Source organism: Haliotis rubra, unplaced genomic scaffold, assembly GCF_003918875.1.
Source record: "Haliotis rubra isolate DU_JTF1 unplaced genomic scaffold, ASM391887v1 Scf252, whole genome shotgun sequence".
Taxonomy (NCBI): domain Eukaryota; kingdom Metazoa; phylum Mollusca; class Gastropoda; order Lepetellida; family Haliotidae; genus Haliotis; species Haliotis rubra.
Window position 1 is genome coordinate 448,507 of NW_025766581.1, and position 18,642 is coordinate 467,148.

General features: G+C 41.3%; 1 protein-coding gene across 1 annotated transcript in view; it reads left to right on the forward strand.

Moving 5' to 3' along the window:
• Positions 1–72: 72 nt before the first annotated feature.
• LOC124279590 (lysosomal alpha-glucosidase-like) overlaps positions 73–18,642 on the forward strand; it is a 37,563-nt gene continuing 18,993 nt past the window's right edge. Inside the window, exons 1-8 of the mRNA XM_046715432.1 lie at positions 73–482; positions 2,316–2,593; positions 3,684–3,832; positions 4,704–4,872; positions 5,180–5,276; positions 9,571–9,818; positions 11,951–12,082; positions 17,364–17,474. Coding sequence (XP_046571388.1) covers positions 227–482; positions 2,316–2,593; positions 3,684–3,832; positions 4,704–4,872; positions 5,180–5,276; positions 9,571–9,818; positions 11,951–12,082; positions 17,364–17,474 — 1,440 coding nt within the window. The 5' untranslated portion in view covers positions 73–226. The remainder of the gene's footprint in view (positions 483–2,315; positions 2,594–3,683; positions 3,833–4,703; positions 4,873–5,179; positions 5,277–9,570; positions 9,819–11,950; positions 12,083–17,363; positions 17,475–18,642) is intronic.

The following is an 18,642-nucleotide window of genomic DNA, read 5'->3' on the forward strand; positions in this document are numbered from 1 at the left end:
GAATACATTTTCGTTCTTGTCGGTTGAGTGGATTCTTGAACGACTCAACTTGGGCACTAGTCATGTGACCAATGGACGAGTCACATGATACAAACATGGCGGTCTAATCAGCTGATATCAGAATAAGGAAATGAGAAGTTCCGAGGAGGTCGTCATGTGCACATCGTGCACATCACACATCCTGTAGCGGTTCTTCTGCATAGACAGTCTTCTACACTAGGGCAACATGGGCATGAAAGACGACGAAGTGGAGCTATTTCTCAGAAGCCCCCACAGTTCCAACAGATTGTCAAGAAAATGGTACTTTCTTGTGGGGGTTATCGTGGGGTTGATAACATCGTTTTGTGCATTTGTCGGAGTCTATTTAGTGTTCTTTCACCAAGTCAGTGGTCAGTTTCAAGGTTGCAGCGGTCAAGATCACAACTCCGTTATCAAGACTCCCCCCATAGCTGTAAGAACAAGCCAGTGTGATATCTCTAAAGGCAAGTATAAATATATATTTTGCATTCTCAATGGCTGAGTAAAGGCAAGTATAAATTATTTTGCATTCTCAATGGCTGAGTAAAGGCAAGTATAAATTATTTTGCATGCTAATTTAAATAACCGAGTAACAATCAGATTGCCCTCCAATGGGCAAAAGACCTGTCAGGAAATACAACAGACCACAATCAGTAGGTGCAAAGGTGCATAAGTTACCATACTTCCCATAATTAGCACCTCTGTGCATTGTTTATCAAACTTCCACCCTCAGTATGTAGTAGTTCATATGAATAAACTCGTATTCCAGCCAAGGCCTACATCGAGCACACCTTGGTATAGTGCAAAGTCGTCTAGTTATATGCTGGACTAGGTATGTAGAGTCCTGACGCTTATTATTTTAACTGACATGTTGCATAAGCTCCAGTCACTGAGACATTACATACAGAGAATTCTGTGTTAATGATAAATAACTATTGTCATAGACAATGAAATTTCGTTTTTAAAGATTTTTTTATTATTTCTATCTATTCCAGGGAGAGGTAATTCATATGAAACATATTCAGCATCTTTTAAGATGATTATAGGGACTAAACTCAGTGATGACTCTGTTGTATGGTGCTTTGTACCTTGAGTTTATCTGACGCATACATGTACTGTTAAGTTATTTAGGGAACATTGGATGAGATACGGTACATGTTGTAGAGACAACAGTTACTGTGCCCAGATTAACCTTCAAGATATATACTTTGTTAAATGATGTTGAAACTGGTGTTAAGGAGTGTCATGCAGTGTTCACGAATGGTATTCAAAGTAATAGGACATTGGGTCCTGTATTAGTTTCAGATGTCTATCTGACCCATTGAAAATTCACAGGACCCATAGAATAAAATTAAACACACATTTCAGATTTAACATTTCTTATAATTGGCATTGAAATTATTAACAAACATAAGATTTATTAACAGCGAACAAGTGTCACATGTCACATATAACAACTTCGATCAGTCAAAGTCATTGTCAAATATACAGTCAGACACTGGGTCCGGCGGGTTGTGTACTTTTATCGGACCGTTGCCGAATCTGCCGGATTTGTCAGAGGGTCCGACGCTATTCGTGAACACTGGTCATTTCATAACCGGGAGTTTGATGACATGCACCTACATCATGCTGTGACTCAATGCTCTGAAAGTGTTAGTCCCCAAGCATACAATGTTCTTGAAAGGGATGGGAGTGTGCAATTTCCATGTCATTTTGTGTCCTACTTGCTTTGTAACTTTGTAGATTATTCAAAAACCCACATCCCTGTCACAATAGTACATGTATGTGGGTTGTTTTCAAAACTTATTTGGCAGATTCAGTCATTACATTAAACATTGCCTATTTGCTTTAACTAAACAAAAACATAAGACAATAGATGTGCATGTTTTGCTGATGTGCAAATGTTGCTTTTGTTTATTATTGCTTAAAAAGGAAGATGCATCTTTATATAATTTCTATATATGTTTATAATTCAGATTAGCTTCTGAGATCTATGTCTCCTTTTTATTTTACAACTTTCTGGAAATCAAGTTCTTGAAGATAATTCTGTCTGTAAACCAATGACTTGAGGATAAGGGGCCGCAGTATCAATGACTGCCTCTCAGTTGGTGAGGGGCAGGGAGCCAACTGGTTAAAGCGTTCACTCATCACGTCAAAGACCCGGGTTCAAATCCCTACATGGTTACAATGTGAGAGGCCCATTTCTGTTGTTTACCACCTTGATATTGGTGTAATATTGCTAAAAGGGGCATAAACCTCACTCAGATGGTGGTGTTCATGTACTCTAATGCTTCCAGGTTCTGACCGTTCGGACTGTTGGCCTGAGTACCGAGATGCCACCCAGTCCACTTGTGAGGCCCGGGGGTGCTGCTGGAACACGGATGTGGAGCAAGGGGCACCCTACTGCTACTACCCTGGCTACTTTAACCGCAGCTATATGCTCATGTACTCACAGAAAACCAGTACTGGGGTCATTGGACACTTGGCACGGACAACAAACTCCCCTTATCCCAATGACTCCATGCAACTACTGTTAGAGATATCAGCTGAAACGTATGATAGACTACGCATTAAGGTAAACCATTATTAATCACATTATTAACCTTGAAATAGTAGGTTGGTCATTGCACTTTAGCATTACCGGTAGTGTTCATTTTCCATTTGAGAAATGTGCCATATATACCACAGACAAGATGAAAACAGCACTCCCAAAGAAGTCTGCAAAAAGTGTCAGCTTATCTAATGGGGTTACACTTTCCTAAAGGTTACACTTTCCATTCTCATTTTTGGGGGATAGGAGAACAGAGATGCCAACCACTCCGATTTTCAAAGATAAAATCCACTTCCCGATTTGTCTATAAAAAACTCCATTTTTTTAGAAAATACAAATATGTTTATAAACTTAGAATGTTTGAAAGAATTTTAGTAAATAGCCATTTAAATATGTTCATTTGAGTTAAGTATTATCTGGTTAAGTATGCTAAGAAATTGCATATTTTGCCAGGCTAAATCTATAGATTTTCATATGGGAGGCCCCCCAGATGCCCACCGTCAAAAGGGGCCCAAGCCCCCTCTCATGCTTAGTTACCCCCCAACTCACACCTTCAGGGCTCGGGGATTGCTCTTAGCAAGGCATGACTCGGTTTTCATTTGATTAAGGATTGGCATCTCTGAGAGAACGTCATCTTATCGCTTAGTGTGAACAAACAAGAAAAAATGACTTACCTTTGTTAGTAAAGACATCAAATTTGCAATTAAAAATCACAAGACAACATTATTTACCTTTTGATTTTGCCAGGCATTGTACTATATGCAGGCATTAAGATTACAATGTGCAATTAGCTGAACACATGTTTCAACAGTACTACAAGTGATTTAGATAAAACATACCCAATAATATAACAGAAATATTTTCTGATGCAGTGAGCAGAAAATAGTACCAGAAACTCTTGTTTTACCAAGAGAAATATATCCTAGCATTGTGACATTTTAATTGCAGATTTGGCTTTGTAAATGTGAAATATTTATAATCATATTCTAAGGTTATGTTGCAGCACTTTGATGTATTGCCAGATATGTACAATCTGACCTGTCACCGCTGATGTCATAATGTACATAATGTCACGAATATATTCTTGCATCCATTGTTTATTTTTGTTTGACAGATCTATGATACAACCACTTCAAGATACGAGGTTCCCATTGAAACACAAAAGGAAGAGAGTGGTGGAGGGTCAGATACAGATTTTGACATCAAGCTGGCCAGGAACCCCTTTGGGATAATCATCAGACGGTTGTCAACAGGACAAATATTGTAAGGAATTTCTGTCGTGATCTCAGATTTACTTCCATTACTCACCAATGTATTATGCATCCTTTGACTTTGTAATCAAGGAGAACAAAGCCTGTAAAGTGGATTTGTCTTCGAGGAAACACAGTACATACTCTTACCCCTTTACTGACAGAGCTGACCCTTTCACTGACAGTTGACCCCTTCACTGACAGAGCTGACCCCATCACTGACAGAGCTGACCCCTTCACTGACAGAGCTGACCCCTTCACTGACAGAGTTGACCCCTTCACTGACAGTTGACCCCTTTACTGACAGAGCTGACCCCTTCACTGACAGAGTTGACCCCTTCACTGACAGAGTTGATCCCATTCACTGTCAGAGTTAACCCTTTACCTGTCAGAGTTGCCCCATTCACTGTCAGAGTTGCCCCTTTATTACCTGTCAGAGTTCAAAGGCTCTTAGTTTTTCCCTCGTTCACTGGATGTCAATCTCAACGGCACGTCGTATTGTCAATCTCAACTCCCTGAGGAGCATACATCTCTTGCAGCCACTAGGCGCACCGAGCTATTGTGGCCACCATGTGGTCATATACCAACAGATTCACTGTCAGAGTTGGCCCTTTCACTGTCAGAGTTGACCCTTTACCTGTTAGAGTTGACCTGTTACCTGTCAGAGTTTGATTAAGTCAGTTGCAAACAATATCAATTTGTTTGTCCTAATTTTCTTGCCAAAGGCACTTGTTTGAAATCCAAAATAAATCCCTGCCCTACCTTACACATAGATGTGAGTACCAGTGATATAGGTGTACATCTGGGGCATGCTTTTAATGTGTTTACACACACAGGGCTTTTGTTTGATTTCTTTACTGATATTTGTGTTTATTTGTGAACAGGTTTGACTCAACTGGCGTGTCCCCATTGATATTTGCTGACCAGTACCTTCAGATCGGGACTGCACTGACCACCTCCAATGTGTATGGCTTTGGAGAACACCGGTCAGGCTTCAAACTGGACACAAACTGGAAGAAAATGGTGTTCTGGAACCGAGATCAACCCCCAGAGGTAGCTGATGGCATTGGTTTATCAATACTTGATAATAGTCTAGCTATCTTAAAACTTGGCAAATCTGTATATTTTCCTCATTTAAAAGAAATCAGCCTGGACGATTGAGAAATAAGAAATACTGAATTTTTTATTTCTGAATATTGATATGGTACATGACAGTGTACATTCAATGTGTGTGGTAATGAGCCGCGTCGCCTTCTGGATTTTCAAATACGTGTTTATAGTGCCTCCCCATTGGTTTCTAGCCCACCATCTTTACCTAAACATGGATAATATATGTAATGTTATGTTTGTTTTCTGTTAGCCAAACTTGAACCTGTATGGGGCCCATCCTTTTTACCTGAACATGGACGAGCAGCACAATGCACATGGGGTGTTCCTACTGAACAGTAACGCTATGGGTAAGACTCTTCAAGAAAAGAATGTTCTACAACAACAAGTACCTAGTGTTAAGCTCTAGTATTACTATGGTAAAATGAAACACAGAGACTATTTGCTTTATATTTATAGTTTTCAAGCCTCACAATATTGTTCATTACATTATAAACCTTTACTGTCATAAACATAAGATCAAAAGCTTTCACAGTAAAACCTACATGAGGTTCACATATATTGCACTCAGTGATATGCTTGCAGAAATGCACTTACAAAGTCTTAGTCATGCTTACAAAAGGGACATAACTCTGAGTGTGTCAACTGATTGGTTGAGAATTTGATAATCCTAGATTTGTTTTAAAGGGCGTTGATCCAGAGCAATTTCCGTGGACTGGTTGTTGCTTTTTTTATTGTTTTTCTCCCGGATGATATCCCAGAATTCGTGACTGGTTCGTGACCTCTGCTGTGCCACCCGCATGCCTAATTGATAGCATAAGTATAGACTGATCAACAAAGTTTTTACTTCATTGTTATGAAAACAAATGAAAACGCTTTGAAGTTTAATCATCTGCCAGTGGTAAAAACTGTTAGGACAGAAAAATAACAAAGTCAATGTACGTCTTTATATTTTGTCTTTTAATCCAAATAAGTTTATTATCATATTTGTATGCATTTTGAAACTAAATAAAAAAGCATACGATCTGCTTATACTTATAGTGAATTTATAACATGTAATATCTAGACATTGTATAGATTGCCAATGTGAATCATATTTCACACACACACGCCCTAAGTACGACCTAGTGTATCTTGTCTGTCATACAGATTCTGCTGAATGCTACAACAAATGAATAAAAACAAGATGCAAATATTAAAATCAAAACAGACTAAAGTTATAGCAACAATGTCAGGCTATTACCTTGTTCGGGGAATGTATCCATCAATATCCACATAATAGAACGATATGCCATTCATCTGCAGCTGGTAAATAATCCTGCTCCATGCCATGTGTCCTTTAACAGTCTACTATGCGATAAGGTGATACACCGTTTCAGGTTTTTCACATTGGAGTATTGTCTCATTGGTCACCCAAGATAGCACACCTGGCAACTAATTGTATGGTGTCCGCCATTCCTTAAACAAGTACTTTAGTTAGCCAATAATGAGCAATCAATCAACGTACTGGCGGTTAAAGGGCCACTGATCCGGAGCAATTTCCGTGGACTGGTTGTTGCTCTTGTTATTGTTTTTCTCCCGTGAGCGCCCGGATGATACCCAGAATTCTTTACTAGTTCGTGACCTGTGATGCGCCACAGTCGTGAACGCACATATTTCGTAAAAGAGCAGCGCCACCTAGTGTGGGTAACTCCCTGTTTATAAACAAAGCCTGGCACCTGGCAAAATGGATTTACTTTCGCTCTGGCTATGGGTCGAAGACATACGACAGAATCAGCAAAAAAACCGAAGAACACAGGAAGGAAGGACATTGTTTTTACACAAGCACTTTACGACAGGGTGTATTCAGTATAGATTAGTAAATCTACACACATAAACACTACCTTTTGACCAATCCGCTATGGGAGATAAAAGTAATTAATCAATCAGCATGTAGTCGGTTAATCCTTTGATCGATGTTCGTTTTTGTAACTCAGCTGATAATTCCTCTTGCTGCACTTGCATGCACATATTACATAACATGTAATACATTTGCCACATCAGACCTAATTTATAATGTTGAGTATTTACTCCAGACACAAGAAATGCCAAATGGGAACCTTTGTCGGGTAATCTAAGTGGTGTTACCACTAATGATATCTGTTATAAATTCATTAATTGACCATCAAGCGAATGATGACAAATAACCACCAAACACGGGTTACAGCAAGGGAGAAGTAATCGCTGTATTGCATTGCAATTTTAATTGCCTGAAAAAACTTATGGGCCGACACTGTTTTGAGGATACGAATGGCACTTCATTGTTACATAAGAAACACATATAAGCATTTGCTGTGTACTTAAGTTAAAAACTGTATATCTATTTGCCTAAGAAAATTTTCAGATTTTTCGAAGATTTTTGGCAAAGTGGTTTTTATTAGTTTACGGATTCAAATAAATGAAATGTGTTTTATTTATTATCATAGGTAATAGACCAGGGGCGTAGCTACCATTATAAAAAGAAATGTCTGGGCTTACACATGATTTTTGCTTTTGAAAGCTGGGCCAACCCTCAATACTATCTAAATATAACTCTTTGCAACCTATCGGACTTATACAAAACAAATGGCTTCCTACGTGCCTGTAGACATCATATTTTAACATAACATGATTAAATATCAAGGTAAAAAACACAGAAATAGGATCAAACTGGATCAGTCATTATACTACCCAGGCATTAGAAAATCTGAAAAAGCCTATACACTGCTGGCATACTATGTTACAATCAGACAAGAAATACCGGGGATATTTTCAAATAACGGCATGTGATGGGCATCCACCCTTCCTAATGTCCCACTGTTTAGGTTGAAGAAATTCTGCCAAGGTGGACAGTAGTCCAGTCCCTGTGTCCGTCACGGTCGAGGTAGCAGGTGCTGACCAGCTTGCAGCAATGCCAACCACTCCGATTTTGGCGGAGTTACTCCGATTTTCAAATACAAAATCTGCTCTCCTATTTCTCTTTAAAAAACTCTGATTTTTGAGAAAAAATTCTGAATTTATTTTTACGATGTACAATTTCGTAAGTCACCAGTGATTTATTTGAGTGAACACTGGTAAAAGCATTCAGAAGCTTAGTGTGTGATCCTTTGGGTGTCGATTGTGTACATTGCATGTTATTGACGATGAAGTTTCACAAAGTTTTTCCCGAATGCATGTCATAGTCCGTATGAAAGTGAAACAAAATGGCAGAGATGGCCACGCGCTCGCCCCCAACTCTCACCTTTGGTGCTCAGGCCTGGCTTTCCGTTTTCCTTAGATTCAGGGTTGGCATCTCTGAGCTTGCAGGTTGGTTTCGTATTTAGACCGTTGGCGATAAACATCAATCGCTCTGGATCAGTGGCCTGTAAGGCATGCTTGTGACATCTTCTTTTTTTATGGAATATGAATATTCTTTTGAAAACTAAAGTGCTCACTTGGATAAATTCATATTGTATTCCTTTTATATTCAGTTTTTTGAATATTTGAGGTAAAATATTCAGTTTTTGTTTAGTTGGCACATGCACAATGGCAATACAATATAAAGCAGTGGTAAAGCATTAAAGACAGTAATGAAAATATCCACCTCGCTGCAACTGTAGTCAAGCTTCCAAAGTAGACCTGGCCTGGGAATCCTAGATGAAAAGTAACTGCTAGTCTCCTTGTAATGTGAGATGTAATATGAGATTACCGAGATAGAGCTTACCTCTGTATATGTATATACTGTCAAATCCCGATGAGTCGAATCGCTGGGGACCAAGTAATAAATTCGACTTACCGGTGTATTCGAGACATAGGTATGTCTATGAGGGTAGAAAAAAAGATAATCCAGTCCTAATTCCTCCACCCTAAGCATTTGTTTACCTAATGATTTCCCTATCACTAATAGGGGCACCTTATCAGTTCCAGTCTGATTAGCACAGACAGTGATTTCCGTAAAATCTGCCTTTTGAACTCACCCGTCAATGGCGGAAAGGTGTGAGCCGCGCTGGTTTGTTAATTGGATCAGTTTGCTACACCAACTTCTCATTGACTGACTTCTGCTTATGTATACAAGATTGCTGTTGTTTGAATCTCGTGGGACCAAATTTCCTTCTCGAGTCATCGTGTGTATTTATGAGACGAATTCGTAACCGTATTCAAATGATGACAACTATAACAGGGAATGGTCGGGACCGACAGGTACTTCGAGTTATGCATAATATTCGAGACACCGGCTTTCGACTCATCGGGATTTGACTGTATATATATACAAAGCTCCCAGAAGTTTCTGTTCTGTCACTTACCCTAAGCTGCTTGGTCAGAATACCGGGAATATTCTAGGTGATCTGGTGACTTCTAAACAACTCTCCCAGTCTCAACATTGTAACAGGCACACCACTGCCTCAAACTGAACAATGTAATACAATTGCAACGCTGTTCCACAATTTACAACTCTACCTCATAACTAAATGAAAGGTGAGGATATTTGGTACATGAGCCTCTTATTAATCAGAATATCATTAAACGTGGGATGCCCATGTATGTAGTTGCCCTTCTTGCTAGTATATTATCACTAGGTAATGTCCACATTGTCTGTAATATTTCCTTTACAAGTAATAGCTTCACACCTTACTGTTTTGGTTCCAGAGGTTGACTTCCAACCATTTAATGGCACTGGTGCAGTGACCTACCGAGCTTTGGGTGGTATTCTTGACTTCTACATCTTCATTGGGCCGACGCCAGACATGGTCGTGCAGCAGTACACCAACCTGGTGGGGAGGCCGTTTCTGCCGCCATTTTGGTCACTCGGCTTCCATATGTGCAAATATGGCTACAACAATGCTGCAGAATTAAAGAAAGTGATTGCAAGGAACAGAGCTGCAAAAATGCCATATGTATGTTTCCAAAAATCTTATGCATGTACTAAAATACCTAAAATATATGTGCCCAAAAACCTTTTTATGTGTTAAAATATCATATGTACAAAGTACCTTCAGTATATGTCAAAATACCTTATGAATGTGCTTATATAAATCCCTTATTCATCTACCAAAATACCTTATTTTTAAACTTATCATATCTCACGTAGTGTACTTTCTTTCTTGATTCGACAGCTAAGTGGAAACAAACTGCAAATGAAGCTTGCCAGACTCGCTTGTACCAATCGCCCAACACTCCCTACTGCTCCCTTTATGGGACAGCCTCAGCTCCTGTGAAGCATGCAGCATGCCCTGTGGTTGATCATGTGACTCCTGTGTCTGATCATTCTCTCTTGTCGCACTGCAGTGCAGACATATTGTATTTGAGTTATATTGATTACCAGTTTCTCTTCATCAAAGTAAAAGAAAAAGATAGGAAAAGAAGATTCCTCTTTAAGGAAAAGGAAATATTGTCCTGAGTGTAAGAAGGTCTCCTCATCTGCCGATCCCCATTCCACTTGTATAGATTGCATCGGTCTTTGTGATTGGGAATCGCGTTGCCACCTATGCCAGCACTTGATGTTTGATCTGTTTTCATCTTATAACAAAGTTGGCTCTAGACGCTTAGCAGATCGTGATTCTAGACATAGGTCAGATGATGGTCCGTCAGCTCATAAGAAGGCCAAGAAGGACAGGCCAGTTAAGAAACCACAGAGGTCGTGGAGATTGTGGAGCGCAAAGAATTTCTTGAAGTATTGTCAGACTCTATTTAGATGAGAACCTGAGACATTTGTTTTGGCCTAAAGCGTTTTCGCCCAAGCCTTTGGTTGCATCCAGAGTGGTAGTGGTTCCCGAAACTCAGAATGGGTGTGAGCCAACATCGATTATGTTGGAGACAGAAGACATTCAAGATCGTCCCTTGGATCAGTCCCTTTGTGTGTCGACAATGTATTCATCGATCCAGTCTGCAGCATTGCAGGTATATCAGCCATCTTTGACGGTCACAGCTCAGTTGGATACGTCTCCCGTCTCTTTATCCTATGAATCTGATTTACGTGCTATAAACGCTGAGGATATCAGGATATCTTTCAGGTTTTCAAACTAGGTACCATTAAATCGAACCAGTTCAACGTGTCCTATAGTTCAGCTATTCCTTCTGCTGTTGATTTTGGTTCGACCAGCCTTATCCCAGTTCAGCAATTCCTGATTCAGTTCAGTTCGACGAGCCTTAAGAAGCCTGGTTCTACTTCAAACTACTATCTATAGTTTCTCGCTGGATGGTCTAGTCTTACCAGTATCATAAGATCATAGTTCAGCAGGACACCCTAGGTCCGCGATCGCTTTGCTTTGTCAACCATCAATAGGAATTTTTCATTATTGATGAGTGCTCTAACATACGCTGGTTGGAAGCTGATTCAAGCAGATTCAACAAACGGATCAGCAATCTGAACAACGTATTGGGGAGACCTCGGACTGGGTAATCTGTGGCCCACTGACCTACCATGGGATAAGTACACTACATGAGATGGAATAAGTTTTAAAATTTGGAAATTTTAGCTATAAATTGTATATTTACAATACTTATCCTATCTCACACGATTGATGCTTGACTGACCTAACCCTCTAAGACAGATTACGATTAAGCTCCAAGAGGAGAATGATCAGACAAAGGAGTCACATGATCAACCACAGGGCATGCTGCATGCTTCACAGAGGCTGAGACTGTCCAGGAATGGAAGCAGTGTTTGGCAATTGGTATAAGAGAGGCCGGAAAACTTTGTTTGCAGTTCGTTCTTCACAAGAGGTCTTAAAGATTACATACAGGCAGATCTTGGAGCACTTCATGCAACATATATGGCACCACCATCTATGAAGTGATATCAGCTCATATATGGCACAGAATTGTTTGAACTAAACTTATGCCTTAAACCTTGTTTATATCAAAGTCTGACTGTTGAATTTGATCACATGCTATTTGAATTAGTAACAAAGAAGATTCAGTATGATCTGATGTCAATTGCTACACTAAATAGATTTACATAATTGATTGATTTCAATGCTGTAGATAGATAAAACAAAATTGAACAACCCAATCCATTGATCTATAGGATGTCCAGTGGAACGACATCGACTACATGACAGCTCATCTTGACTGGACATATGACAACACGACATACCCTGATCTGCCAGACATTGTAGCAGACCTGCACAAAAACAACCAGCGATATGTCATCATTGTGGTGAGTATGTGCAGCTGCTGTACTGAGGTGATATGTCATGTTTGTGGTGATTACATGCAGCTGCTGTACAGAGGTGATATGTCATCATTGTGGTGAGTATCTGCAGCTGCTGTACTGAGGCGATATGTCATCATTGTGGTGGAGTACGCAGCTGCTGTACTGAGGCGATATGTCATCATTGTGGTGAGTATGTGCAGCTGCTATACTGAGGTGATATGTCATCATTGTGGTGAGTATGTGCAGCTGCTGTACTGAGGCGATATGTCATCATTGTGGTGAGTATGTGCAGCTGCTGTACTGAGGTGATATGTCATGTTTGTGGTGATTATGCAGCTGCTGTACAGAGGTGATATGTCATCATTGTGGTGAGTACATGCAGCTGCTGTACTGAGGTGATATGTCATCATTGTGGTGAGTACCACGCAGCTGCTGTACTTGAGGCGATATGTCATCATTGTGGTGAGTACGTGCAGCTGCTATACTGAGGTGATATGTCATCATTGTGGTGAGTACGTGCAGCTGCTGTACTGAGGTGATATGTCATCATTGTGGTGAGTACGTGCAGCTGCTGTACTGAGGTGATATGTCATGTTTGTGGTGAGTACATGCAGCTGCTGTACTGAGGTGATATGTCATCATTGTGGTGAGTACATGCAGCTGCTGTACTGAGGCGATATGTCATCATTGTGGTGAGTACATGCAGCTGCTGTACTGAGGCGATATGTCATCATTGTGGTGAGTACATGCAGCTGCTGTACTGAGGTGATATGTCATCATTGTGGTGAGTACATGCAGCTGCTGTACTGAGGCGATATGTCATCATTGTGGTGAGTAGCATGTGCAGCTGCTGTACTGAGGTGATATGTCATCATTGTGGTGAGTACATGCAGCTGCTGTACTGAGGTGATATGTCATCATTGTGGTGAGTACATGCAGCTGCTGTACTGAGGTGATATGTCATCATTGTGGTGAGCACATGCAGCTGCTGTACTGAGGCGATATGTCATCATTGTGGTGAGTACATGCAGCTGCTGTACTGAGGTGATATGTCATCATTGTGGTGAGTACATGCAGCTGCTGTACTGAGGCGATATGTCATCATTGTGGTGAGTACATGCAGCTGCTGTACTGAGGTGATATGTCATGTTTGTGGTGATTACATGCAGCTGCTGTACTGAGGTGATATGTCATCATTGTGGTGAGTATGTGCAGCTGCTATACTGAGGTGATATGTCATCATTGTGGTGAGTATGTGCAGCTGCTATACTGAGGCGATATGTCATCATTGTGGTGAGTATGTGCAGCTGCTATACTGAGGCGATATGTCATCATTGTGGTGAGTATGTGCAGCTGCTATACTGAGGTGATATGTCATCATTGTGGTGAGTATGTGCAGCTGCTATACTGAGGCGATATGTCATCATTGTGGTGAGTACTGTGCAGCTGCTGTACTGAGGTGATATGTCATCATTGTGGTGAGTATGTGCAGCTGCTGTACTGAGGTGATATGTCATCATTGTGGTGAGTATGTGCAGCTGCTGTACTGAGGTGATATGTCATCATTGTGGTGAGTATGTGCAGCTGCTGTACTGAGGTGATATGTCATCATTGTGGTGAGTATGTGCAGCTGCTGTACTGAGGTGATATGTCATCATTGTGGTGAGTATGTGCAGCTGCTGTACTGAGGTGATATGTCATCATTGTGGTGAGTACGTGCAGCTGCTGTACTGAGGTGATATGTCATCATTGTGGTGAGTACATGCAGCTGCTGTACTGAGGTGATATGTCATCATTGTGGTGAGTACATGCAGCTGCTATAATGAGGTGATATGTCATGTTTGTGGTGATTACATGCAGCTGCTGTACTGAGGTGATATGTCATCATTGTGGTGAGCACTATGCAGCTGCTGTACTGAGGCGATATGTCATCATTGTGGTGAGTACATGCAGCTGCTGTACTGAGGCGATATGTCATCATTGTGGTGAGTACATGCAGCTGCTGTACTGAGGTGATATGTCATCATTGTGGTGAGTATATGCAGCTGCTGTACTGAGGCGATATGTCATCATTGTGGTGAGTACATGCAGCTGCTGTACTGAGGTGATATGTCATGTTTGTGGTGATTACATTACGCAGCTGCTGTACAGAGGTGATATGTCATCATTGTGGTGAGTACATGCAGCTGCTGAACTGAGGCGATATGTCATCATTGTGGTGAGTACATGCAGCTGCTGTACTGAGGTGATATGTCATCATTGTGGTGAGTACATGCAGCTGCTGTACTGAGGTGATATGTCATCATTGTGGTGAGTATGTGCAGCTGCTGTACTGAGGTGATATGTCATCATTGTGGTGAGTATGTGCGGCTGCTGTACTGAGGGATATGTCATGTTTGTGGTGATTACATACGCAGCTGCTGTACAGAGGTGATATGTCATCATTGTGGTGAGTACATGCAGCTGCTGTATTGAGGCGATATGTCATCATTGTGGTGGAGCATGCGCAGCTGCTATACTGAGGTGATATGTCATCATTGTGGTGAGTACGTGCAGCCGCTGCTGTACTGAGGCGATATGTCATCATTGTGGTGAGTACATGCAGCTGCTGTACTGAGTGATATGTCATGTTTGTGGTGATTACACGCAGCTGCTGTACAGAGGTGATATGTCATCATTGTGGTGAGTACAATGCAGCTGCTGTACTGGGCGATATGTCATCATTGTGGTGAGTACATGCAGCTGCTGTACTGAGGCGATATGTCATCATTGTGGTGAGTATGTGCAGCTGCTATAATTGAGGTGATATGTCATCATTGTGGTGAGTATGTGCAGCTGCTGTACTGAGGTGATATGTCATCATTGTGGTGAGTACGTGCAGCTGCTATACTGAGGTGATATGTCATCATTGTGGTGAGTACGTGCAGCTGCTGTACTGAGGCGATATGTCATCATTGTGGTGAGTATGTGCAGCTGCTGTACTGAGGTGATATGTCATGTTTGTGGTGATTACGTGCAGCCGCTGCTGTACTGAGGTGATATGTCATCATTGTGGTGAGTACATGCAGCTGCTGTAATGAGGCTGATATGTCATCATTGTGGTGAGTACACGCAGCTGCTGTACTGAGGCTGATATGTCATCATTGTGGTGAGTATGTGCAGCTGCTATACTGAAGGTGATATGTCATCATTGTGGTGGTAGTACGTGCAGCTGCTGTACTGAGGCGATATGTCATCATTGTGGTGAGTACGTATGTGCAGCTGCTGTACTGAGGTGATATGTCATGTTTGTGGTGATTACATGCAGCTGCTGTACTGAGGTGATATGTCATCATTGTGGTGAGTACATGCAGCTGCTGTACTGAGGCGATATGTCATCATTGTGGTGAGTACATGCAGCTGCTGTACTGAGGCGATATGTCATCATTGTGGTGAGTATGTGCAGCTGCTATACTGAGGTGATATGTCATCATTGTGGTGAGTATGTGCAGCTGCTGTACTGAGGCGATATGTCATCATTGTGGTGAGTAACATGCAGCTGCTGTACTGAGGCGATATGTCATCATTGTGGTGAGTATGTGCAGCTGCTATACTGAGGTGATATGTCATCATTGTGGTGAGTATGTGCAGCTGCTATACTGAGGCGATATGTCATCATTGTGGTGAGTATGTGCAGCTGCTATACTGAGGTGATATGTCATCATTGTGGTGAGTACGTGCAGCTGCTGTACTGAGGTGATATGTCATCATTGTGGTGAGTACATGCAGCTGCTGTACTGAGGCGATATGTCATCATTGTGGTGAGTATGTGCAGCTGCTATACTGAGGTGATATGTCATCATTGTGGTGAGTATGTGCAGCTGCTGTACTGAGGCGATATGTCATCATTGTGGTGAGTATGTGCAGCTGCTGTACTGAGGCGATATGTGTTGTTTGTTGCCCATGTTCATTCTGTGGCTTTATACAGGATACAGGTATTCTATAATTAGAAATTGACCGCGCAATGAATATTGCAATCATGAAGTTTCATCACTGTTTGGTTCACTGGAAAATCCCTTTAAAACATTAAAGTTTGTCTGAAAAGTTATTTAAAATGTTTGTATTAAGGAATGTATTAATGTGTGTTTTCCTTCTTAAGTTCATATGGTAGCCTAGTGGTTAAAGCGGTTGCTTGTCATGCAGAAGACCTGGGTTCAATTCCCTACATGGGTAAAATGTGTGAAGCCCATTTCTAGTATTCCCTGCCATGATATTGCTGGATTATTGCTAAAAGCGGCATAAAACTAAGCTCACTCACTCACTCTTAAGTTCATAACTTCCCCAACTGCCGGTAAATACATAACATTAAAAGGTTCACTGTCAGCACAGGTACTACAGATATGTACCCTGGGTACATATCTGAATCCAGAAATGTACTCTAAACGAAGTCAAAATACAGAAACGTACTATGTTCCCTAAACAGTGGACGAGTCCATATTCTGCGAGTGGTGGACGAGTCCATAAGTCAAAATACAGAAACGTACTATGTTCCCTAAACGGTGGATGAGTCCATATTCTGCAAGTGGTGGACGAGTCCATAAGTCAAAATACAGAAACATACTATGTTCCCTAAACGGTGGACGAGTCCATATTCTGCAACCCAAAACCGAAACCATTTGTAGTTCTTCTCGTTCAGCTGATTGCAAGTGGTAGTGTGCATCGCGAAATATTCATTACTGTGTTTGCTCGTTTCTCATGTAACACAATCAAATGCATCTACAGTATGACGGTTGCAATCAAGAAAAAGCCACAATGCGGAATAGACTTGTCCTGTATTCTGATTTAGGCAAGGGTACGTCTCTGTATACAGAAAGGTACCTTGGATAGACATGTGTAGTACCCATACCGACGACCCCTTCAGCATAAATAACTGTAGGTCACACCAGTTGTCAGGATAATATGATGTACCTAACTTGCTACAATGAAAGACAGAGAGGTTTAAACCTTAATCTTTTAGAGAAAGTCAAACAATGAGCAAGTCCGTCAACCAACATGATGTTTTACATACATTTGTATATGTTTGTACTGCTTTTCACCACACCTCCTATAAGAGAATAAGCTTGGGTTAAATCAGCCAGTTTGATATATCAGCAAGTTCCTCCAATATCATAATTGTTACATAATGAAATTGTTAGCAAGAAAAGAATATATATCATATTAATACATAACTTTATCAGTCTGGAGTTGCATCCCTTAACTGTGCGAGGATCCACTCATGATCTCATGATCTCCCCTTGTGTGCCAGGATCCTGGTATCTCTGTGACCCAGCAGCCAGGAACCTACCCCCCGTACGATGAAGGGATTGAGGATGATATTTTCATCAAAGCTGACAATGGATCAAATCTCATTGGCAAGGTAATTCTGAATATTTAAAGAATTGTGTCATGAACACAGTTATCAACCAGCCAGCCAGTGCACCAATATCTTCTTCACCTGAATGGTTTGAGGTTATTGTTATGTTAAAACTGAAAATATGAAATATATACATGTCAAGGTTTATATATTTACATGACCCTTTTTGGTTATGATTAGGACATTGGCAACACTCCATGTGCTATACATGTTCTCCACTTTAAGTAGATGGTGTATACCTTATACATTCTACATGTCCTCCATCCCATGTGTCTACACCTGTGTTCTACATGTCCTCTACACCTGTATGCTATGTGTCTTCCTCCCCTGGATCCTCCACACCTGTGTTCTACATGTCCTCTACACCTGTATGTTATGTGTCTTCCTCCCCTGTATCCTCCACACCTGTGTTCTACATGTCCTCTACACCTGTGTTCTACATGTCCTCTACACCTGTATGCTATGTGTCTTCCTCCCCGTATCCTCCACACCTGTGTTCTACATGTCCTCTACACCTGTATGCTATGTGTCTTCCTCCCCTGTATCCTCCACACCTGTGTTCTACATGTCCTCCACACCTGTGTTTCTACATGTCCCTCTACACCTGTATGCTATGTGTCTTCCTCCCCGTATCCTCCACACCTGTGTTCTACATGTCCTCTACACCTGTATGTTACGTGTCTTCCTCCCCTGGATCCTCCACACCTGTGTTCTACATGTCCTCTACACCTGTATGCTATGTGTCTTCCTCCCCTGGATCCCTCCACACCTGTGTTCTACATGTCCTCCACACCTGTGTTCTACGTGTCCTCTACACCTGTATGCTATGTGTCTTCCTCCCCTGTATCCTCCACACCTGTGTTCTACATGTCCTCCACACCTGTGTTCTACATGTCCTCCACACCTGTATTCTACATGTCCTCCACACCTGTGTTCTACATGTCCTCCACACCTGTATTCTACATGTCCTCTACACCTGTATTTTACATGTCCTCCACACCTGTGTTCTACATGTCCTCCACACCTGTGTTCTACATGTCCTCCACACCTGTGTTCTACATGTCCTCTACACCTGTATTTTACATGTCCTCCCCACACATGTCCTCCACACCTGTATTCTACATGTCCCTCTACACCTGTATTTTACATGTCCTCTACACCTGTATTCTAC